Below are 22,194 nucleotides of genomic sequence, written 5' to 3' on the forward strand. Positions count from 1 at the left end.
GCCACCAGACTCCGGCGCCAGCGTAGCTATGGTCCGTTTAATCCTGGGCCTACGGCCCTGCCACACAAAACGTGCGATGGCCGATTGAGTCTCCGCGAGCCATCCTTTGGGAGGCTGTAGCGGGAGCGCCCTGAACAGGTACAGGACCTGTGGCAGGAGGGTCATCTTCACTGCGGCCACCCTGCCCAGCAGCGACAGCGTGCCCCTATCCCAGCGGGTCAATTCCTCCTTAATCTTTGCACTCAAAGCTGTGTAATTGGCCGTAACCATCACGGGGAGTGAGGGTGCCAAAGGGATCCCCAGGTACGGAATCCGGTCCCCAGACCAGCTCAAGGGGAAAAGCCTCTGCAGGTCAGCTCTGGTGGCGCTAGTCAGGGAGATATCAAGGGCCGCAGACTTCCCGAGGTTCACCTTGAAGCCCGCCACCGTGGCAAAGAGGTCCAGTTCCGCAATACATGCAGGCAGGGACCTCCGCGGTTCATCGAGTGTCAGTATGACATCGTCCGCATAGAGGCTGAGAGCATGGTGGAACTCTCCCATCCGGACTCCTATGATGTCGGGGTTCTGGTGGATCCTTTGAGCGAACGGCTCCATATAAAGAGCGAAGAGCAGAGGGGACAGTGGGCATCCCTGTCTTGTACCACGCTCTATTGGAAAGTGCCGAGAACTGCCCCCGTTCACCCGGACCACCGCGGATGGAAAACGGTAGCAGTTGAAAATCAGGTGCCGGAACTTCTCGCCGACCCCAAACTTGCCCAGGACCTTCTCCAAATAAGGCCAGTGCACCCTGTCAAACGCCTTTTCCGCGTCAATGGAGAGGAGCATGCGTTCCCCGGGGATCCTCGAGGCCTTCTCAAGGATATGAGTCACTCTCTTCGTGTTGTCCACAGTCTGCCTGCCTGGTACAAAGCCGGCTTGATCCGAGTCGACCATGACCGGGAGATGCAGCGCCAGACGTGCCGCTAGAATGCTAGTGAAAACCTTCAGGTCTGTGTTCAAAAGCGAGATTGGACGGTAGGACCCGCAAGCAGTCCGATCCTTGCCTGGTTTCGGGATCACAGAGACCGTAGCCTGAAGAAATTCAGGGGGAATGGCACCCGGCTCCGAAAATGTGTTAAAAAGACGCGTCAACAGAGGCGCGAGCTCCTGGCAGAAGGTCTTATAGAAAAGAGGGATGAAGCCATCAGGTCCCGGGGCCTTACCAATCTTGAGCCGGGAGATTGCCGTAACCACCTCCTCAATCCGGATCTCCCGCTCCAGATATTGGGCCTGATCCGGCGTCAACGACGGAAGCGACACCGAGTCTAGGTAGTCCGTTTCCGCCCGTGCGGAGGGGGCTTCGCCAGCGTAGAGGTCAGCGTAGTAGTTGCGGAAAACTTCCTCAATCTGCTCGTCCCCCGTGACCGACCCCCCGGTAGGGGTAACTAACTCCTTCACCCGGTGCTGTTGGTGTTGCACCCTGAGTTTGTGCACCAGGAGCCGGCCGCACCTGTCCCCACCGGTGTAATACTTGTGCTTCAGGCGAAGCACCGCGTACTCCGCTCGGTCTGTGTCAAGAGCGGACAGGAGTTTCCTGGCGGCCTTCAATTGCCTCCAGACTCGGGGGAAGCCCGTTCTATGATGTACCTGTTCCAGCTCCCGCACCTGCCGAGTAAGCTCGTCCCTTTGGAGCTGGCGTCTGGCGATCCTTGTTCTCCGCCGAGGAGATAGCGATAAATTCGCCACGGAGCACAGCCTTCAGGGCAGCCCATTGCGTTGCGTGGGTGGTGTCGCCGTTGTCGTTTACACGCTGGAAGTCCGCTATGGCCGCGCGGATCTGTTGCACCGTCGATCGCCTGTGCAGTAACGTGTCCCTAAGACGCCAGACCCCCCTCGGGCGAGCCACTGGGGGTAGACGGAAGGTGCCCTCCACCGGCGCATGGTCGGAGAGAGAGAGGACCCCTACGTCGGCATTCGAGGCTAGTTCGAACATCGGGCCCGTCACTAGAAGATGATCCAGCCTCGCGTAGGACTTGTGGGCATGGGAGTAATAGGAGTATGCGCGAGTCGCGGGGTGGAGGCGGCGCCACATGTCGTGCATATCAAGCTCCTCCAGTCGGGTACGAACCGAGCCCGAAAGCTCCCCCAACTGGTAGCGCCGCTGCACAGACCTGTCCAGAGTCGCGTCAAAGACCACATTCAGATCCCCCCCTAGTACAATGTGCCTGTCAGGAGTGGATGCTACGTCCTCCAGCGCCCTATGCAGAAATTGGTCCTGATGGTCATTGGGGCCGTATATGGAGCCTACAGTAAACACCAAGCCCCCCACCTTGATCCTATATGCCAGAAGTCTCCCCTTCTGCTCTGCTACCTTCTGCAAAACCTCCCCTCTGAACCCTCTTGAGAACAAAAGCGCCACACCCGCTGTTTTAGAAGCACTGGAAGAAAAGAGTTGCGTGGGGAACTTAGGGGTGCGCATTCTGGAACAATCCTTGGCCAGCAGGTGGGTCTCCTGCAGTAGGCAGATGTCGGCCTGGGAGTTCTCTAATAGGGACAGGACAGCCCGTCGCTTAACCGGATTATTCAGCCCCTTCACATTCAGAGTAACAACTTTAAGGGCCATCATGGAGGGGAACACTAGAAACGCACATGAAGGCGGGCAAGGCCCCCGGGCAAAACACAGAGGCCACAGCAAGAAACATCATCTCACAGCGAAAGCAAACTTCCCAACGGCACAGTACAGTCCCCAAACCCCAAAACACCCCAACTGTGTGGACCCTCCCCTTCCCCCAGAACCCCGCACACCCAGCTCAACCCTCCCCCAACCCCCTTCTCCCCAACAAACCCCCAAACTCGAAACTTCCCCCAGCAACTCCCCTTCCTTCCCCCCGCTCCCAAAGCCATCCAAAAACGTCATTGTCCCAGTCCGGTCCTTATCGGACAAGGCCGTGGAAAGTCGATCGAGTGGACGTCCAGCCACCACCACCAGCACCCCTGCCCCCCCTACCCCTAGAACCCCCGCACCTGCAATGATGAAGCTAATGTAGACTCCCCCCGGAGTAAGTTCAGGCCGTCAAGGCCACATCGCCGTTCGTTGTCGCTCTGGAGGCCTCCTGGATAGAGCTCGACATGTCCGCTCGAATCGTGGGCGAGTCAGGCCTCACAGGCGGCGGGGATCGCCTCTCTCCGACCTGTTGCCAGCCGTCTCGAGTGCTTCGCCTGCGGCGCGGCGCCGGAGTGTCCGTGTCCGAAGCCGTGATCCCCAACACTCCGCAGACGTCCTGGAGGGACCGAAGCTGATGCAATGTTCCATTCCACCGGAAAATCAACCGGAAGGGGTGCCCCCACGAATACTGCGTTTCATGCTCCCGAAGGAAGTCCGTGGCAATTTTAAAAGTTTTCCTCTTCTGCAGCGTGATCGTGGATAAGTCTTGATATAGAGCCACCGGGTGATCTCTGAAGCGGAAAGGCTGCTGCCGCCGCGCCTCGCGGAGAATCCGCTCCTTCAAGGGGAAGTCCGGCAGAAAAGCCAAAATGTCCGGGGGGGGGCGCCGAGGCCCTGCGAGGACGGCCAACCCTGTGCGCCCTGTCGATACGTATTCGGAAGTCCTCAGGCTCCCCCAGGATTTCGCGGAACAGGGCTCCCAGGTAGGCGGCCACGTCCTCACCCTCTTCGTTGGACGGAACACCCCGGACCCTGATGTTGTTCTGCCTGGACCGGTTTTCAAGGTCCTCGGCGTGGGCCTGTAACTCGATCTGTTGTTCCCGCAGCCGTAGGACCTCCTGCTGCAAGTGGGTGATCTCCTCGTCTCTAGAATGACCAGCCGCCTCCACAGTGTTAACTCGCTCCCCCAGGGAGTCCACTTCCCTTCGGACCTCCCGGACCTCTCCGGCCACCTCCTGCTTCAAAGTCTGAAAATCCTCCCTCAAGGAGCTAAACAGCGACTCCAGGAACGACCGGGTCACTGGGGGCTCTCCGCCGTCAGCGCTCCTGGAGTTGGCCGGGGGGCTCGAGCGGGCTGGCCCCCCCCGCTGCGCAGGGCACCGCGCCCCAACATGTCCGGCAAAGTCCGATCGCCGCTCCTCTGCCCCCTGGCATTCGACATCTTGGAGAGGTGGGAATCACCGACGTCCACAGCTCGGCGAGTAGGCGCCACAGGCCGGGGCAGCTGAGCAATAGAAGCTGGCCGGTCGCTCAGTCGCCGGCAAAAGGACACTGCAGTCCAGAGGCCCCTGTCGAGGCCGGGCGGCTGCTCAGAGTTCCTCAAAATGGCCGCCCGTTACAGGCAAAGGGGCCAACGCCCAGAGAATGAGGCCGACCCCGTCACGGGACCACATGCAGGGCGTACAGTCAACGGGCAGGCTCGCAGGGCGCGAGGCAACTAGGGCCGGCCCGCCGGGATGTGCAAACACGCTGGAAGCGCGACCTCACTCTGTTGCAGCCAGGGGGGGACCGGAGCAGCCACGTGGGGTAGGCCTTCTCGAGCCCCGGTCTTGCGTAGTAGCCGTAGGCCGGCTACGCCTCCGCTGCCACCGTCTATTCAGCTCCGCTCCGTCGATGAAGGCCGCCTCGGCATCCACCCAGGCGCCGCGGCACGGGCACGCCGGTAGGCCACTCGCAGTCGCTGAATCACCTCGCCGGAACACCAAGCCTGAAGGTCTCGCGGCTCTCGGGCCTCCCGTAGATCGCTCAGCGGGCACCGCCTCAGTCGGTACCCGAGCGGAACCACCGCCGTGGCGGGACAACTGGGGCTCACCGACTGCTCTGTAACACCACGGGGATCACCAGGTGTGGTAGCCGCTCGATCTGGGGGAGATCAGCGGTTGTGAGCGGTGCAGAGTTTCCAGGGGCTCGGGAGCTCTCGGCAAGTGCGTCCTCTCAGCCCGCCATCTTGGCCACGCCCCCTCTCGTGTTTTTTAAACTGAATATTGAGTTTATGTTGCCCGTCTCCCGCCTGAAATTACAAAAGAAGTAAATGGGGTAAATACATGTTCCTGATTTTTTTTTTTAAATCTACCACTTTCCTCTTCAAAATGTTGGCATAAATGCATAAGCAATTTGAAAATGTGCCTGCTATGCTTGTCTGATCGACCAGCTAGAATATGCTTGGCCACTGCACTGAGGGGGACGTTTTAGGTGGGACAAAGATGAAATAACTTAACTTGTACTTTTAAAAATCAGAAGCTTACCACATAAAGATTTTTTTGCAGTGGGTGGAGCTATGGTATGGTTTCCCATCTCACTCTGCCCAGCACCTTATAGCTGTTCGTGAATTTATCAATAATAGTATATATATATATATATATATATATATATATATATATATATATATATATATATATATATATATATATATATATATATATATATATATATATATATATATATATATATATATATATATACATATATATATATATATATATATAATTTAACTAATTGGTTGATTGATTAACTAATTAATGTGCGGCAGTTAAATACAAATAAATGTTCTTGGTCAATAAGAGCAATTTCATCCATATTACACCTGTTAAAACCTAGATCAGGTTTCAGTTGATTTACGACGACGCACTGTATAGAACGTTCATACCATCAGAGAGAAAAAATATGTTTGATTAAAAAGAGTCCACGCCAGTCCGAATGTGAAGACTAATTAGTTGTTTTTTGTAAATACAACAGAACATTACATTTAATAAATGAAAATATTTTTACAGGTGAACAAATTATTTTGGTGTTTGTCACACATCTAGGGGGACCACTACGTCTGCATTACAAAGTTGCTTCAACAAGATCCGTTTTTACACCCAGACTCATGCCTCCCACAGTCCCACTTCGTAAGAAAGTGCAGGCTGCTGAAGCTTGGGGAGTAAGGCGCAGCAACATGTCGTCATGCACTGACGCAGTTGAGTAACGTAGTTAGCGCTCTAGTTGTTCGTTAGAGCGGCGGAGTGTTCTCTGACTGTGAGCTAATCCGCTTCCCATGCCGTTACCGAGAGGCACATTCTGGCCAGTAAGAAAGAGTCTGAGTCCGAAGTAGGCGGGGGAACGGTCCAGGGGCGTGGGAAACATGGCGAGCTTATGGATGGGAGATGTGAGTATTTAGTTTATATCTTTTCTTGAGCCGCTTTCTTTATGGGATTCAAAGACTGGTACGCCACATTTAACTCTAATGTGCACGTTGCATCTTGCCCACTGACTGCCCACGCCGCAGACCTCCAAAAATGAATCCCTGACTGCAACCCCAGTTCCTACGGTACCCACGTAGTGCATTTCTACGCACAGCACCTCAATGTACGCATCCAAGACATCCCCGTACTACACTCTTCTCCACCGTGCCTTCTTTCTCCGCTCTACACCCGAGCCCCGGTGTTCTAACCCTCCGTCTGCAGTGGTTCCCCTTCAACTGCACTGGCTCCCCTTCAACTGCACTGGCTCTAACCCTCCATTTGCAATGATCCGTGCCAACTTTTCTACGTTGGTGCCCTCAAACTTCGCTGCAGTAAAACACCCAAACTGCTCTTCACTAGCACGTCAACCCTCTCTTCACTCCCCCACACTGAAAAATGTTCTAGCAGTTTCAATTCTATTAAGGACAAGGGTTTGAAAAGTCTAGACGTGTTTGCTAGAAAAGTTTTCATTCTATGTCGAGGCTTCAGATTATGCTTGTTTAAAGCTGGTCTAATACCACTGAGGTAACATCCCAAATCTGTTTACAGTAAACGTTTTAAATGTAGACTCTTGAGGACCAATCTGCAGCCCTCATGATATACTGAGAACCCAGGAGTAAAGATGTTGAGGCCATAGCACCTCTGACAGAATAAGCTCCAAATTTGCAGGTGTCAGCACCCACTTCCCCCAAAAGCCATTTCACCCATCTCGCTAAGATGACTGAGGAGACTACATTAAAGGGAAATCAGTAACTGACCACCAACAAACTTACTAAATTCTCTGGCACGATCTTCGTACTCCTCTAAACATTGACCAATACACAATTTGGGATTATTCTCAAAATGTGGTTGTAAAATCTATTTAGAGCCAGTTTTTGTCCTTCTGGATAGGGTTAACACCTTAAGTGCTGCGTCTATTCCAACGGCCGACGGCACCACTACCTCGGGAGTGCTGCCGTTGGACGTTCCAGCTGCACCTGCGCAATGGAACGTTCAGCACTGGAGCTGGACGTTCCATAGCTGCTAAGGTGTTAAAAATACTCCACTGGGTGTAAACACTCTACCTGCTAGATCCAGTGCTTTCACGTGAGATACTCTTCTGCAGGATACCATGCAGAGCAACATAGTGAGTTTCACAGAGAGTGTGTGGTATTCCATACTAGGTCACTGTTAGAATGGTTAAGTTTAGAATTGTGGTATGTCATACGAATGTGTTGGTGAGGGAGAATTACGTTGGGCAAGTAGGTGATCGGTCGTGCCTGGCTGGTTACTCTCGAGTGGATGTTAAGTTGTTCTCCTACTAGAATAAATCTTACTTCAAGAACAGACGTTACTTTGTACTTTCTTTTCAACATTGAAATTGGCGACGAGGATGGGATCCGAACCCATGGAGCAAACGCTTTCCAATTAGACATTTTAATATTTGGAAACAGTAGTGTGGAACATGATGAGATTTTGAATCTTGTTCTGCAAAAAAATCAAAAGAAAGGGTTAACACTCAAGTTGGCTAAATGCAAATTTAAACAGACCAAGTTGGAATACTTAGGTCATGAAATTTCTTCGGAAGGAATCAAACCTAAAATAAACCATGTAAAAAGTATCACCTTGGCACCTATTCCTACTTCCAAAGAGCAACTATTGTCGTTTTGGGGTTTTACAGAATTCTATGGGAAATTTGTTCAAAATTATTCTACTATTGTGCATCCACGAGGAAAGAATCTTTATTTTAAAAAAAATGCGAAATTTCTGTGGGGTAAAGACCAACAGGAATCTTTTCATTTTCTCATAAACAAAAGTGTTGATGCTCCATTTTTTACACCATTTACAGTAGGCAAAGTATAGTTTGTGTGGATGCCAGTAACGTGGGACTGGGAGCTGTGTTAAAGCAAAAAGATAAAGAATATGAGTCTAGATCACTTCATGATTCTTAATTTAACTACTCTACCATTGAGAAAGAGTTACTTGCGTGCACATGGGAAGCTCAGCATTTCCGCCAGTTTTTATGGTGTACTAAATTCTTGTTGAGGACGGACTGTGAAAAAGCAGCTTTGACACCCAAGACTTTCAATGCTGCTTGGTGCAAACCACCTCTAATTCACATAAGAATAACGATCAAAATAACGAGGCAGGCGCTGGAAATTGGAAGGTGAAGAACAAGTTTATTTCTCCGGAGGAGAACACATCACATCAGACACCGGGGCTATCGTCAGGAGGTGCTCTAACTGCATCTCATTTTGGCTCTTCATTTTATACAGATTTTACACAATGCATTGTTGTCATGTCAGCCCACCTTTGTTATATCAACATGTTTATACAAGATTTGAGTCCCCGCTCCGAGCGTGTTGTCATACAAGCCCCACTGTTATTCTCCTCCCACCCGGGTCAAACAGACAATATTATGGTATAACAGGGCCTTGCTTCAGGGTCTAAAACATGTGAGACCGGCCAGATCTAAGAGTCTGTTCCGTTGATAAAACAGGTCCCATTGTTGGAGAAAACAAGTCTTGCTGTTTGCGGTGCAATATACCATGTCTGCAAGGGTCATCTTAGTATCTGAAATCTTTGGTTAATACACAAGTGTGGGGAGGGGAGAAGAATGCAAAAGTTCATAAGTTCATTAGTTATCGAGGACAGGAAGAGGTGGTGGTTTAGCCAAAGGGCGCTAAGGGTTGTTTTGGCAATAGAATGTCTCTTTGAAGATACCATCAAAGGCATGACTGTTAGTTATGGCCTCAGCACACATACCAGGTTTGGTCAGAGGGTCAGATGGGTGCTAGTGAGGGCAGGGTGAGAAAAAAGTGACCATCAGAATACAATATGGCTGCGGTTGATCAAAATGACTGTGGCTTATGTTAACAAAAGAACTTTCGCCAGACAAGATGGCGCAAGTAATGTTCATAATTGTCGTTTTGCTTTTAACAGTTGCCCCTTTGAACATACCTCACCAGCTTGCTAATCTATTCCAATGTCTTCGGGGCACAAGGTACTTGTGTAAAGGGAACACTAGGGCGGTATACAGTGTACATCCAACGAACAACCACATATTGTCAGTACTGGGACCAAGAGAAACATTGATATTTTCCAACCCCAGTCCTTCTAGATGTCTCATAGCTAAACATGCAGTTGGGCTGATTATTGTAGTTTGTGGTGGCATACATGTGGTACAGGCGAATACACAGACAATAGGAGAAGAAGATAGTTATCAGCACAAACAGTATTGTCAATAACTTATGCAGTGAGGGCAACAAACTAGGAGAGGGTGTATGCAAAAAGGTATTCGCTGTACCGCAGTTTAAACTTGGTGATGAGCACAATTCCTAGATGAGGCAGTACATTCTTTGTAACACAAAAAACCAGTTTATCGTACTAATTCTTTCGAGGGATAGAGATCATTGCGTGTACTTTTGAAAACTGGACTGTGGGGGGGGGGGAGCAAAACTAATAGGCATATTCATGATGGCAGTTGGCGTTGAACAATCCTTGTGATACATTGTTTACTTTTACTTCCATATGGTATGACATTCCCATACTATCATCAATACAATGACACTACAAATGCGAGTGATGTAGAATTTCACTCCCAAAAATTTTTCTTGTCTATTTGGGGCACAACTAATACAAGGTGATTGGGAGAGAAGTTTTAACCTAATATAATCGATGAGCTCTTCTTTCCAGTGTCTTTTTACAGTGAGCCATCACTGGTAGGTTCCCATTGTTCCTCTTGGCGTTGGCGCTGTTGAGCACCGGCGATGGAGCTATGCGTCCAGCTCGGGTCCAGATTCCACGTTGCAGGGCGAGGTCGTTCTTTCTCTGTGATCACAATCCCTCTTCCCTGTTTACTTACTAATCTATCGCTGGTTCCTTAGACAGGGTACCCGCACCCTATTCTTTATCCGTGAAGTCCATCCCTACTAACCCTATCCTATATTTGTCCATTGTTCCTTTATCAGGTTGTAAAAACCCCATGTGAAAAAGGGGGGTTTGGGGGAGCCAAAGGAAGAGAGGGTGGAGTGGGGTCAAACTGGAGATGGACCAAGGGGGACAGAGACTCCGCACAAATGAGCCCACCAAATGGGCCCAATGGATTTAGACTTCAGCAACAAGTAGACCAACAAGCTGGGGGCTTCTGAATAGCCCTTCTTTCTTTCTTGTCGGTGTTAGTGCCTCGTCCAGAATCTTGGCTCTGCGGCTCCGCCTTGGTCGTAGTTATAGGTGTTCCACTCCTTGCAGTCAGGCTGTGCATAGTGTCCGACCTCTCTCTTCCAATGACTGGAGAGCATTCTTGAATCTAGCAGTGAATATAAAACACATTTTTAGAGAACTGGCAAGGGAAGAGATTGCACAATTTTAGTTTTCTCTCCCAACCCCAAGCAGCTAAGAAAATACGTATTATCTACTAAAAAAAGGAAGACAATGTGGATACTCTGTGTCTTTTTGTCTGGGTATACTTATTTATTCCTACTTTTCACAGTTGTGCAGGTCTACGAACACCCATGGGAATTCTAATCATACATATTATCCTTCCTGTACTTTTATCTTTCACAAATATGGTTGTGGCAGGAAACCAAAAACTATTAATCATATGGTCTGTCAAATTCAAACTAACTTTTCCAGGAAAACCCATCGTTAAAAAACAAACTCCTGCAGGGCTACGTTTTCTTCAAGATTTGTTAACCACAATAGAAGGTGTGATGCGTTATTATTATGGGCCTACAGGTACCCTTCCTAGTATTGTGCACCATAATAGTACACAAGCTGAACGTTGTCCCATCCTGTCAATGTTTCTTACTTTGTAACTAAACAGCTTGACCTCAGTACCCATTCAGCGGGGCTTACTACAACATTCCTTTTTCTTTAGTTCAATTCATTTTTATCAAAATTTTTCTCATTTCTGCGCCATCCTTTGCAACCTAGTTACTTCACTAGTCAGTGAAGGACTTGCAGTGTCGTTACAACTCATATATAGGGTGACCAGAATTCTAAAACCAAAACAACCAAGGATATTGGGAGGTCTCCGTGGTGACACAACACAAAATGTGTTTATCTTTTTGGGTGGAACTGAACAAATGCATTGGACTCATTTTTCAATAAGTACATGTTGGATACTACATAGATTTGGCTAATAGATTAAAAATACATAATTAACATCATCATGCAAAATGAAACTAGATCCTAACTGGAATTTTCTTTTGTAAACGGCTGTGCCATTAACAAACAAATAATAGTTTTCCTGGAGATTGCATTTACAAATGTTTGTTGGCTGTCTTAGTGGGAGATTCCAGTAGAGAGAACACAACATTGCAAAAGTCTTGATTTTGCATTCCTTATGTAAAACGTATTGATCTCCTGACTTGTTCAATTGTCAATATTTTATCACACTCAACCAGTGCTCAATATATTTGTACAGAGTTAACTACAGCTTAATCACTTACAAAATTCATTTCTCCGTCCTTATATCTCTAATTTTCAATGGGGAAAGAATGCACTTTAAACATTGTATGTTACAGTTTACTTATAGCAAGCTGTGGCGAGAAAATACATTGTAAACTAAAAATAACCAGTTAAGCAATGTGAGGAATAATCGTTTTTTTTTTTTTTTTTAATTTTTTGAAAACCTTTATTGTGCATGAAGAATGGTACAAATACGGGCCTACAACCGCCAGGCCGGCCACGATACTGTTAAGCACATAAGCAAGCAATACGGTCCCCCAGCGCCATCAGGCAATATTGCAACAATTAACAGCAGCTACACTGAACGGTATCATGTCGCTAGGGAGAAGGAGCATTGAAGGTTAACATTTTTTTTAATTTTTAGTCTAAAGATAAATCAGTGAAGAATAAAACCAAGGAGAACCGAGCCCGTACATTAACTTCACCACATGGGCAGGCAGCCTCAAGAAGGAACAACAGTAGTGAGGAACCCCCCATCAGATCGGCAGTACAGTACAAATCAACAGGAGAGTCAGTTCGCATTTACGTACCACCCACAGTGCTACCCACTCCCTACTAATCCCCTATCACAGACCCAGCACAGAAAGAAAGAAAAAATTATAAGAGAAGATCATACATAGGCACCATAGAAACTAACTAAAACTAAATATAACCCCCCACCCTACACACATGCAGAGGCTACGGCCTGCCCCCCCCCCCCCAGCAGAGTGTCTGTCGCCCCAAAAACTCGAAATTTAGGAAGAAAAGAGAAGTAGAGAGAGGAAAAGAAAAGAGGAAAGAAAGAAAGATTAAGAAAGGAGAAGAAAAAGAAAAATAAAAAGAAGTATAATCCAGTGATATAGGGAGTAAGAACAGAATCTATCCTTGAACTCCCACAAAAGAAAGACCGGGAGGAGGGCCAATTACACATATACGCGGACTCCGCCGGCCCAATAAACATTCTCAACCCCAATAGCAACATCAAATAAATCAGCAGCCATCTATCAATTAGGGAGAGTCAATGCACAGTCCGTGGTAAAACAGGCCAAATTCAAGGTCCACACACCCTCCACCCACCCGCCCAGCTGTTAAACAAGAGGAGATCTCCTAGCCCTGGCCCGATCTGGGGCTCGGCCTCTCACCCATTCTACTTGGCAGTCCAGTGCAGTCCAAGGGGACGAGGGAAGATGGCCGCCCGGAGGAGGGGGGAGGTGCAGAAGCACAGAGAGAACGGCGTCTGGCCCCAAGAAATAAATCTCCCTCAGTCACAGGCTTCTCCGGTGTATCCAAGTCACAAAAGTCACAAAACAGGGCGATCAGAGTCCGTGAGATGCAAGCTGATGAAGGAGCATGAAAGCGGGCAGCTGATGTCCAAAGCCGTGGCGCCATAAAGCGATGTACACAGTCAGGCATGGAGCAAGGGGGAAACAGTGTAGCAACGGCTGAACTGGTAGTTGGCAACAAGTCGCTACCCGCCACAGCGACGGTTACTGTAGCATCCACTGTATCACTCCGAGGCAACGGTGTGGCGGTAGACTGTAGCAGCTCCAAGCCGAAATTGTGTTGGGGACGATTCCCCTGCTCCTGGCTGAGTGCGTGGGCGCATGCATCGAGTCTCACCCCCAGTACGCTGTAACTGAGTAGCATCGCCGATCTCAGCTCGCCCAGTGTCGCCAACACGTCTGTAATAGTACAATCAGGCTGTAGTGTCCCCAATTCTGCACGTCCGGGGGAAGAGTGTGCTCCGGCCCCCTGCACGTAAGTGAGCCCGCTGCTTCGTGGAGAGGATGCGTAGTAGTCCTCACAGTGGCGAACCACAGGCATCGCCATCTTGTCCTCTATCCAACGAAGTACTGTGGGGGGGGAAGGGGGGTCGCAGGACGCGACCGGAAAGCAGCTGGCGTTCCCCGGGCTAGCAATATTCCGCCCGATCTGCAGCGGAGCCTGAAAGCCGGCAGCTGTGTGGTGAGGCAGGCGGAACCAAGCGGGGCTCACCGTTACCGGCCAGAGGGACAAGTAGAGATGAGGAACATGGCGGCCAAGAACAAAGGACTTGCAGATCAGGCACTTCTCCCCTTCACCTCCGTGCGACCCAGCGCATGCACGATAGTCCCTGGCGGCAGGCGGTGTTCATTCCATGAGCTAAGGAAGGAGACTCCGTTCTGTCGCACCACCTCCGCAGCAGATCGGCTGAGTCGAGGGACGCGAGGTCCGCAGTGCGCAGCGGAGCAGGCGGGGTCCCGGGCCAGGGCGAGCCGGTCAATAGCTTCCGACTCCGGGCGGGTGGAGAGGTCGGAGGAACACCAATAGCATCAGCTCCGCTTCCCGCACATTTCAAGTCAAAAAGAATTCAGGAGAATACACAGGATTGCGGTGCGGGATTCCGGGGCCGGCGGAGCCGAAAGGCTGTACGTCCGCTCAGGTCGCCATCTTGGCTCCTCCTGGAATAATCGTTTTTAAGGTAATTTGTTCCTTGTCTGCTTTTACGTTTAAACACATTTAGTCATTATCTGTGGGTGAATGTCACTTTGTTGCAGCTTAACAACAGATCACAGCCTATTTCTGTAATTACAAATTGTGACTTCTATCTCAGAAATTTAGGCCATGCCTTTTAGATTTCAAATATCTCAAAGATTAATAAGCTAGAACAAAAGGTTCCCTGAAAGTTCAAATTTAAAGTCTTTTTCAGAAACCAGGACATGAGCTACATTTCTTGAAATTTTTCTGGGACAGCTGGTTAAAAACTGGGACCATCCTGGCAAAACGGGGAAGTTTGGTCACTCTACTTATGTGCAATGTGTGGGGTAACTTGAACGCTGATGGTGGTGCTACTAAGGTATCTAAAACAAACACCACTGACATTTAGCTCCCTTTTAAGGGCCAGATTAGGGGGCATTAGTCGTCTTACCCGTCCTTTCATTTTCAGCCAATCAAATTCCATCATTTTTCATAGAGAGGAGGGGTAGTAACATGGCAAAATATGGGATTTCGTTTTTGTCAATTTATTCAAACACTGTTGTTTTGAAGCAAATTAGACGTGTACTGGTGAGGTACAGTGTCGTCATTTATTCAAAAGCAAATTCACAGCATTCTGTGAAGTGAACGGCTAAGAGTGAGTCCACCCAGTTGTCACATGGAATTGATCCCAGCATGGTCATTCCTGGACAGCGTAGGTAGGCTCAAAAAGAGAGAGAGAGTGAGTGCACTACAACAAGTTTATCCAGTGCACTTACCACGTAGAACAGTACAGGACAATTCGTACATTTATGCACATAAACCAAAGAAAAACACAAAACGCAGTCTTTTTATACACACAATATCCAATAGGACATGACAGTACATGCACCAAGCACGAAAAACGCAGCGTTAGTTACACAAAAAGGGACTTTTTCATGCACATCGCGCATCTCCTAGTTCATCTCAATTTACCCAGGGGCCAGGCTCCTTCCTTCCCCTTTTTGACAGTAGAAGATCTAAGCAGATGACCTGAAAATACTTACTTTCTTTTCCTGATGGCTAGACACAAGTGCAGTCGTACTAATACTTACGGTGGGGTCCCCCAATATCTAGCAGCGATAGTTCGAGTTGATGTATAGGCGTAAAGTAGGGATGCCAATCAGATGTACAATGGCACAGCTCATATGTTTCCATGTGGATGGAAGAAGAAGAGGTAAATCTCAAACATGACAATGTCGCTAGCTTCTAGTTGGTGGGCGATAGTACGAACCCGAGCTCAGGGGCCCTTCACTTCTTCATTTGGTCAGTTCATAAATCGAAATTCATCATTGTCGCTAATGCACGTCACTTTGTCAGCAACCCAGTCATACAAAAGCATTCTAACATGGGCCCATACGTACATGACACACACACGTGCATACTACACAAACATTTCACATACTTAGAGATAGTCCCTACACACAAAGCGCAATTTCATAACACTAGCCTATTTTCACCTAAAGGACAGTGTGCTAAGCCTTTCCAACATTCAGTTGAAACACCGCTATAACCTAAAGAAAAAGGGGGTGAGGGGCCAGCATCTAAAACACATCAATATGCGGGATGACGATGATTTTTACTCCACCATGAATCAGACCCATTTTCTGAGATGCAGTCTTTGGCAACTGGGTATTGCAGCCCAGAAAGATTCAGTGCGGCAAATGGCGGAACGTTCACTACATGGATTGTTCAAAGTGCAGAATTACATACCCCGTTGTAGGAAGAGGTCAGATGTCAGATGCATTCAGTTTAGAGTAGGTAAGGGACAACGTATTAATGCTTTCATTAAAAACGATCTGCGGCGGTTTGGGGTTGTCCCCATCCGCAAAAATAGGGAAACTATAGGAGGTGGCAAGTTCCATCGGTTGTGTCCTAGTTTTTAAGGGTGTGCATCTTAGTTACAGTGTCAAGATCGTTAACAGAAATTCCTTTTTTTTTTTTTTTAAACCTTTATTGCTCCTTACAAATTACACAGCCATTGGCCTACAACCCGACCGGGCTGGCCGCCATCATCTTAACATCTTCAGTATGCGGTGATGTCCAATACAAATCTTGTTGACACTGTTCCGTACATTCCTTTTACACCGCCACATAGAAAAGGTACATGTAGTCAATTGTTCATAAAATCGGTGAGGTTTTTGGATTTTTTTCTTTTTTGCAAAAACAAAAACAAACCTACAAACTAAAGGAAACACATATTGGTCGTTCATTACGGGTGAACAGGTATCATAGCTGCTTAGGGACTTACCCCCCCGTAGTCATCCCCTTTCAATGGTGTCTAAGCTCCCCCCAACCCACCATCAGGTGTGTGCGGGACCTTTCGGTTAACCGTCCTATGGGAAGGCCATCTACCGGCGCCCAGGACCAGGCCTGCGTGGTCTGATGTGATCCAGAACCCAAGGACCTTCCCCCCCACCCCCAGTGGGCGCCTCGTGGCCATCTAGCCTACTTCCTCATCCTCGTCAGACTCATCTAGCTCCTCCTCTGCCAAGGGATCGCATATATTCCCCCTGTAGGTATTCCATTTGGAACAAATCTTGTTCCACTTCCCCGGGCATGCCCTGTTAGAATATACTGCACGTTCCGTCACCATGACCCTGTCCATGTTGAGACCCCATTGTGTCGTCGTAGGTGCATCCGCTGCGCCCCACTTCTGTGCTATGTCTCGTTTGGCAACCATGAACCCCACCGTAACCCATGTTTGATCCTGCCTAGAGACATCTGTCCGCTCCCATATGTTCAGGAGACACCGCCTCGGATCAGGTAGCAGCGAAATCTCTAATGCCTGTGATATCGTCCGCAATACTTGTCTCGAGAACTCCTGAATACGAGGGCAGTCCCACACGGTGTGGAAGAAGGTACCCTCTTCTCCGCATCCTCGAAGACAGAAGGAGTGTTGTGTTCTGTGTATGCGGTGGAGCATAGTTCTGGTATAGTAAACCCTGTGTAGGACTTTTAGCTGCACAAGTCTTAATCGAGCCGAGATACCCACTTCTTTAGGGGATGCTATCGCCAGATTCCACTCATGTTCATCCATCTCCCCGATTTCCTCCTCCCATTGCACCTTTAGCCTAGTCAGTGGATCCGGTAGGTTGTTGAGTAGTTTACGGTAGATTAGGGAGGTCGCCCTTTCAATCATGTATTCAGTGAGAAGTCGGTCCTCCAGTGGGGATGCCTCCGGCAACACACTTTCAGGGGGAATGACCGCTAACAGTGCATGCCTGATCTGGATGTATCTGTATAGCTCCCTGTCTCCCAGGTTATATAGCTCCCCCAATCTATCAAAGGTAACTACCGCGCCCCGCTCCCAAAGGTCCCCAACAGTAGATATACCTATAGTGTCCCAGTGAGAGAAGCCCCTGCTGGTTCGCAGATTACCAAAGACTTTTGAGTCCCACAGTGGTGTGAGTTTCGTTACTTTCCCCTTCCAGCCCAATGCTGCGGTCGCCGTATGCCACAGCGCCGAGGTTAGTCTGGTAGGCCCCTCCAGTTTATTCGCCTTGGGACGGTCATACAGTGGGGCCAGTAGGCTGTTCGTGCCCAGTTGCGCCCTGTCCGCCTGAAACGCAGGCTCGGACTGTGGGGCGTGTATCCAGCAGTTGATGGGCTTTAACTGTGCCGCCCAGTAGTACATTGTTAAGTTGGGGAGTGCTATTCCGCCGTCGTACCATCCTCTGTTCAGTTTGGCTTGCGCGATACGTGGTGGGAGATTGCCCCACAGCAGGTTTGACACCAGTGCAGCCACCCGCTGAAAGAACTTAGGGCTTACGGGGTATGGAGTATTTTCGAGTACATACAGGAAGCGGGGCAAAGACTTCATTTTATATAGAGCAGCTCTCCCCAACAAAGTGAGGGGCAGCCCCGCCCAAAATTTAACATCCTGCTTCAGCCGCTCAACGTGGGGCCCCAAATTCTTGTCCATAAACTCCACTGGGTCCCTAGTAACATGGATGCCCAAGTACTTGAAGGAGGAGCCTGCGATCCTCAGAGGGCAATCTGCGTTCAGCGCCGGAACCGGGCCGTGCAGGACAAACATCTCGGCCTTGGCCCAGTTAATCGTGTAGCCAGAAATTTTCCCGTGGCCGTCGCAGAGTTGTAGAAGGGCCGGCACTCCTCGTCCCGGATCAGTTAGATACACCAGCATGTCGTCCGCATAGAGGGACAGCCGGTCCTCCCAGCCCTCCGCCCAGCTAATCCCCTTCAACAGTGGTGAGGTTCGTATCATGGTGGCTAAAGGCTCCAGTGAGATTGCGAACAGCAGCGGTGAGAGTGGGCACACCTGACGAGTGCCTCTCCCCAGTGGAAACGTGCGCGAGATATGCCCGTTGGCCACCACTTGCGCGACCGGGTTGGCGTACAAAAGTCTCACCCAGGCTATAATCTTGGGGCCGAACCCCAGACGAGACAGGACCTCGAACAAGTAGTTCCACTCCACCAGGTCAAATGCCATCCTGGCGTCAAGGGCCAGTATAACTGCCGGTGAAGTGAGCGCCCCCGCCCGTGCCAGCACTCCATGCAATCGGCGCAAATTAAGTGCCGTGTTCCTGTGCGACATGAACCCGGACTGATCTGGGTGGATAAGATCGGGCAGATGTGGCATAAGTCTAGTCGCTATGAGTTTGGCAAGGATCTTAACTTCCGCGTTAAGCAGCGAGATGGGGCGATAAGGGGAGCAATCCTCTGGCGGTTTCCCGGGTTTGGGGATAGCCACTATGGTGGCCAATCTTTGGTCGGGCGGAAGCATTCCCCTTTCTAGACATTCTGTGTACATGGTTAAGAGATGGGTACTCAGTATTTCGGATTTCGCTTGGTACCATTCAATAGGTATGCCATTTGGGCCAAGTGCTTTGCCCGGGTTCAGTGCGTTAATCGCCAGCTGTATCTCTTCCGCCGTGATATCAGCCTCCATGTCTGCCGTGGCCTCTGCCGAAAGTGTCCTGACCTCAATCCGTTCCAATGCCTCTTTAGCCAATTCGGAGGTCACTTCCCGCTCAGGGGTGTATACCCCCTCGAAGTGAGCCGCTAGCGCCTCCACTATAAGTTCAGGGCTCGCGTGGGTCACCCCCTGACTATTCTTCACCTGCTGGATGCCCCTAGAGCCGCATTCCCGCTTGTCGAGCCAGGCCAGCAGCTTACCCGCCTTATCCCCTACCTCATAAACCTTATTCTGAGTGTCAGCAATGTGGCCCTTCACCTGAGACCTCAAATGATCCGTGTAGAGTTGTTGTTGAATGGCAAGTGCATGTGCCGTACTCGGCGTGGGCTGCCTTTCGTGTGTCGTTGTAAGCTCTTGTAAGGCTATTTCCAGATTAGCAAGTTCCAGGGCTTTATCTGCCTTGTGACCCGCAATCGAGGTCACTGCTTGTCCCCTAAGTACCGTCTTGTAAGCCTCCCACAGCACCTCAGACGAACTCACGGAATCCACATTCTCAGCGAAATATTGTGTTGTAACTGTCTTAAGGGCCTTACGGATCTTGGGGACCTTTAGGTATGTGGCATGTATAGGGAATATCCGCCTACGCACCTTCTCATGAGTGGATATCGTCAGGGTAATCGGGGAGTGGTCAGAGACGCCCCTGGGGTGTATGTCAACGGTGTCTATGTGCTGGGAGCTGTTGCCAAGGGTCAGGAAATGGTCAATTCTCGAAAGGCTTCCGTGCACTGCGGAGTGGAAAGTGAACTGCTGGGACTGGGGGTGGGAGCGTCTCCACATGTCAATGAGACCCATGGCAGACATGAAGCGCTGGAAGTGTGAGGAACCCCCGGCGGGGCCACCCGCCGGGAATCGGTCTAACTGGGCGTCCACAATGGCGTTGAAGTCTCCCCCCAGGATTACCTCTCCTTCGGGAAGGGCTAGTAAAAATTCAGCTAATTTTGGGAGTTGCACCGAGTGGAGTGCAGGGGGGATGTATACCGACACTAGAGTAAGGAGTCTACCCTCCCATTGTCCCTGTACTGCGGCGAAGCAACCTTGGTCATCAGTCTTAGTCTGTAGGGGAATAAACTGTGAGGATTTCAATAGCAATATACCAGTGCCCCTGGATCCGGACGAGAATTCCGAGTGTACCAGCATTTTGTACCCTTTCCGATCCATGGCCTTGGTCGCCCCACCCACTAAGTGTGTCTCCTGTAGCATCGCTATATTGGGCTTCAGCCTCTTAAGTGTGATCAACACCAGTCCCCGCTTGATCTTATCCCCTAGCCCATGTACATTCCATGTCATTAGTCTTAATGGGGAACCCCGGGGATTCGGGTCTACGTCCCCCGGCCTAATAGAAGGGTCATCCGCCATTTGCGGTCACAAACATCACTAAGGTGTTCAATCCGTATTCTTACACCGCAGCCCCAACCTCCTCGCCCCAACCAACGTTCCGTTACATCACGTGAGTGGTGTGTTGCAGTTCCTGACCATACATATGTGTTCCAAACAACTTCAAAACAATCCCCCCTCCCTGCCCCCCTGCCTAACGGACTTCCAACTGCCCGCCCCCCCAACTTAGCAGAGTGCTTATTCCCTCCCCAAACCAGAGTACTTGCGTGTAGGGGGGAGAGTGTCTCCCCCGGCAGGCGGCATCCCTGCTCACATACGGGACAGATCAGGCCAGCGTCCAGTTGCGGCTACAAAACAGTAGTTCCTGGGTGAAGAGTCAGTGTAGCCCCAATGCCTCATTCCAAGCGTTCGTTTGCATCTGTCTCCACGAGGTCTCGAGCTGGGGACCGTTCCGGCCCGCCTCTTCCCGAAGCTTGCGATCCTGTCCGGCTGTCTGCTCGGTGGTCCGTGTTGTGTCTATTGGATTTCCGGTTCCTGTTCACTGTGTGCCAGCCCTCCAGCCAATCCCTAGCCACATCAGGGGAGTCAAAGAACCAGACCTTTTTGTCAGCAACCACACGGAGCCTAGCCGGAAATAGCATAGAGTAAGGCAGCTCTTTTTCGCGGAGCATTCTTTTTACTTCATGGAAGGTCCTCCGCCTTCGGGACACTTCCGCTGTATAGTCCGGGAAGAATGACACTTTAGAGTTTTGGATCTGGATGGCCGGCGCCACCCTAGCCGCCTGTAAAATGGGGTCACGGTCTCTAAAGTTGAAGAGTCTTGCCAGGATCGGTCTTGGGGGGGCCCCCCGTCTTCGGCTGTCCTCCCGGCACCCTGTGCGTCCTTTCCACCGAGAAGAAATGTGATAGGCCCTTAGGTTGCAGTTTGTTCTTAATCATGTCCTCCACATAGAGGTCCATCGCTCCAGTCGTTTCCGATTCCGGCATTCCTAAAATGCGGACGTTGTTCCGTCGCGAACGCCCTTCCTTGTCGTCCAGCTTCTCCTTGAGTAGTTTGTTGTCCGCCCGTAGCTGACCCATTTCAACCTGGAGGTCCGATACATCCTGAACCAGCGATTTGGTCACAACCTCGACCTGTTTCACTCGCTCGTTGATCTTCTGGAGGTCCGCTCGGATCAGGGTGACCTCCGTCGCCGTCGCCTGCACCTGAGCCAGCGCCGCCAGGACGTCTTCTAGTGTGGCCTTCTTTGACCCCTCTGTGTCCGCCATTTTCCCTGGCTGCTTGCGTTGTTCCTGCGGGGGAGTGTGTTTGTCGTAGGCAAATTTGTCCAACTTGGCCTGCGTGGAGCTGTTTCTGGGGCCCCTATGCGTCATAGTGGGCAGCCGGCAAGTAGAGCGTGTACAGGCCGAAGTCGTCGCTTGATTTGGGGCAGGGGAAGTATGTACGCCACCTAGACGATCTCTTCGCATGCGGCTCTGGCCGCGTATGGCCTGCGACCAGTTCCCGCTAATGCAGGGGCCCTGTTATGCGACCCCCACTCACAGTGTCCACCGACACCCGGCACCACACAGTCGCAGTCCAAGAATTATAGTGCCGGTTCCCTGCCCTTCATGCCTGAGCTGTGTCCCTTTGCAGTAACCCCCGTTTGCTGGGGAGGCCCACCACAGGACTGCTGGATCAGCAAAGGCGATGCGTTGCCGCCCCCAGCGCCACCCGGTGCTTCAGAACGCAGGGGGGGGGGGGGGGGGGAAAGACCCCAGCGTCAAGCAGGTGCTTCGTGGCCCACAGCAGATCCTTCCTCCCGACCCCCGCAGTGCACACCTCCGGGGCCTCCTTCTGGGCACTCGAT

At 50.3% G+C, this 22,194-nt stretch overlaps 1 protein-coding gene across 2 annotated transcripts in view; it reads left to right on the plus strand.

Annotated features, from left to right (window-relative positions):
* The first annotated feature begins 5,892 nt into the window (after nt 1-5,892).
* The window catches only part of TRNAU1AP (tRNA selenocysteine 1 associated protein 1), a 296,944-nt gene continuing 280,642 nt past the window's right edge, over nt 5,893-22,194 (plus strand). For both annotated transcript variants that reach the window (XR_015308501.1, XM_086957540.1), the window contains exon 1: nt 5,893-6,071. Coding sequence is in view for 1 of the 2 variants with exons in the window: in XM_086957540.1 (XP_086813666.1) it covers nt 6,048-6,071 (24 nt within the window). In the remaining variant the exon portion in view is untranslated. The remainder of the gene's footprint in view (nt 6,072-22,194) is intronic.

Source organism: Lissotriton vulgaris, chromosome 2_1 (assembly GCF_964263255.1).
Source record: "Lissotriton vulgaris chromosome 2_1, aLisVul1.2, whole genome shotgun sequence".
NCBI classification, from domain to species: Eukaryota; Metazoa; Chordata; class Amphibia; order Caudata; family Salamandridae; genus Lissotriton; species Lissotriton vulgaris.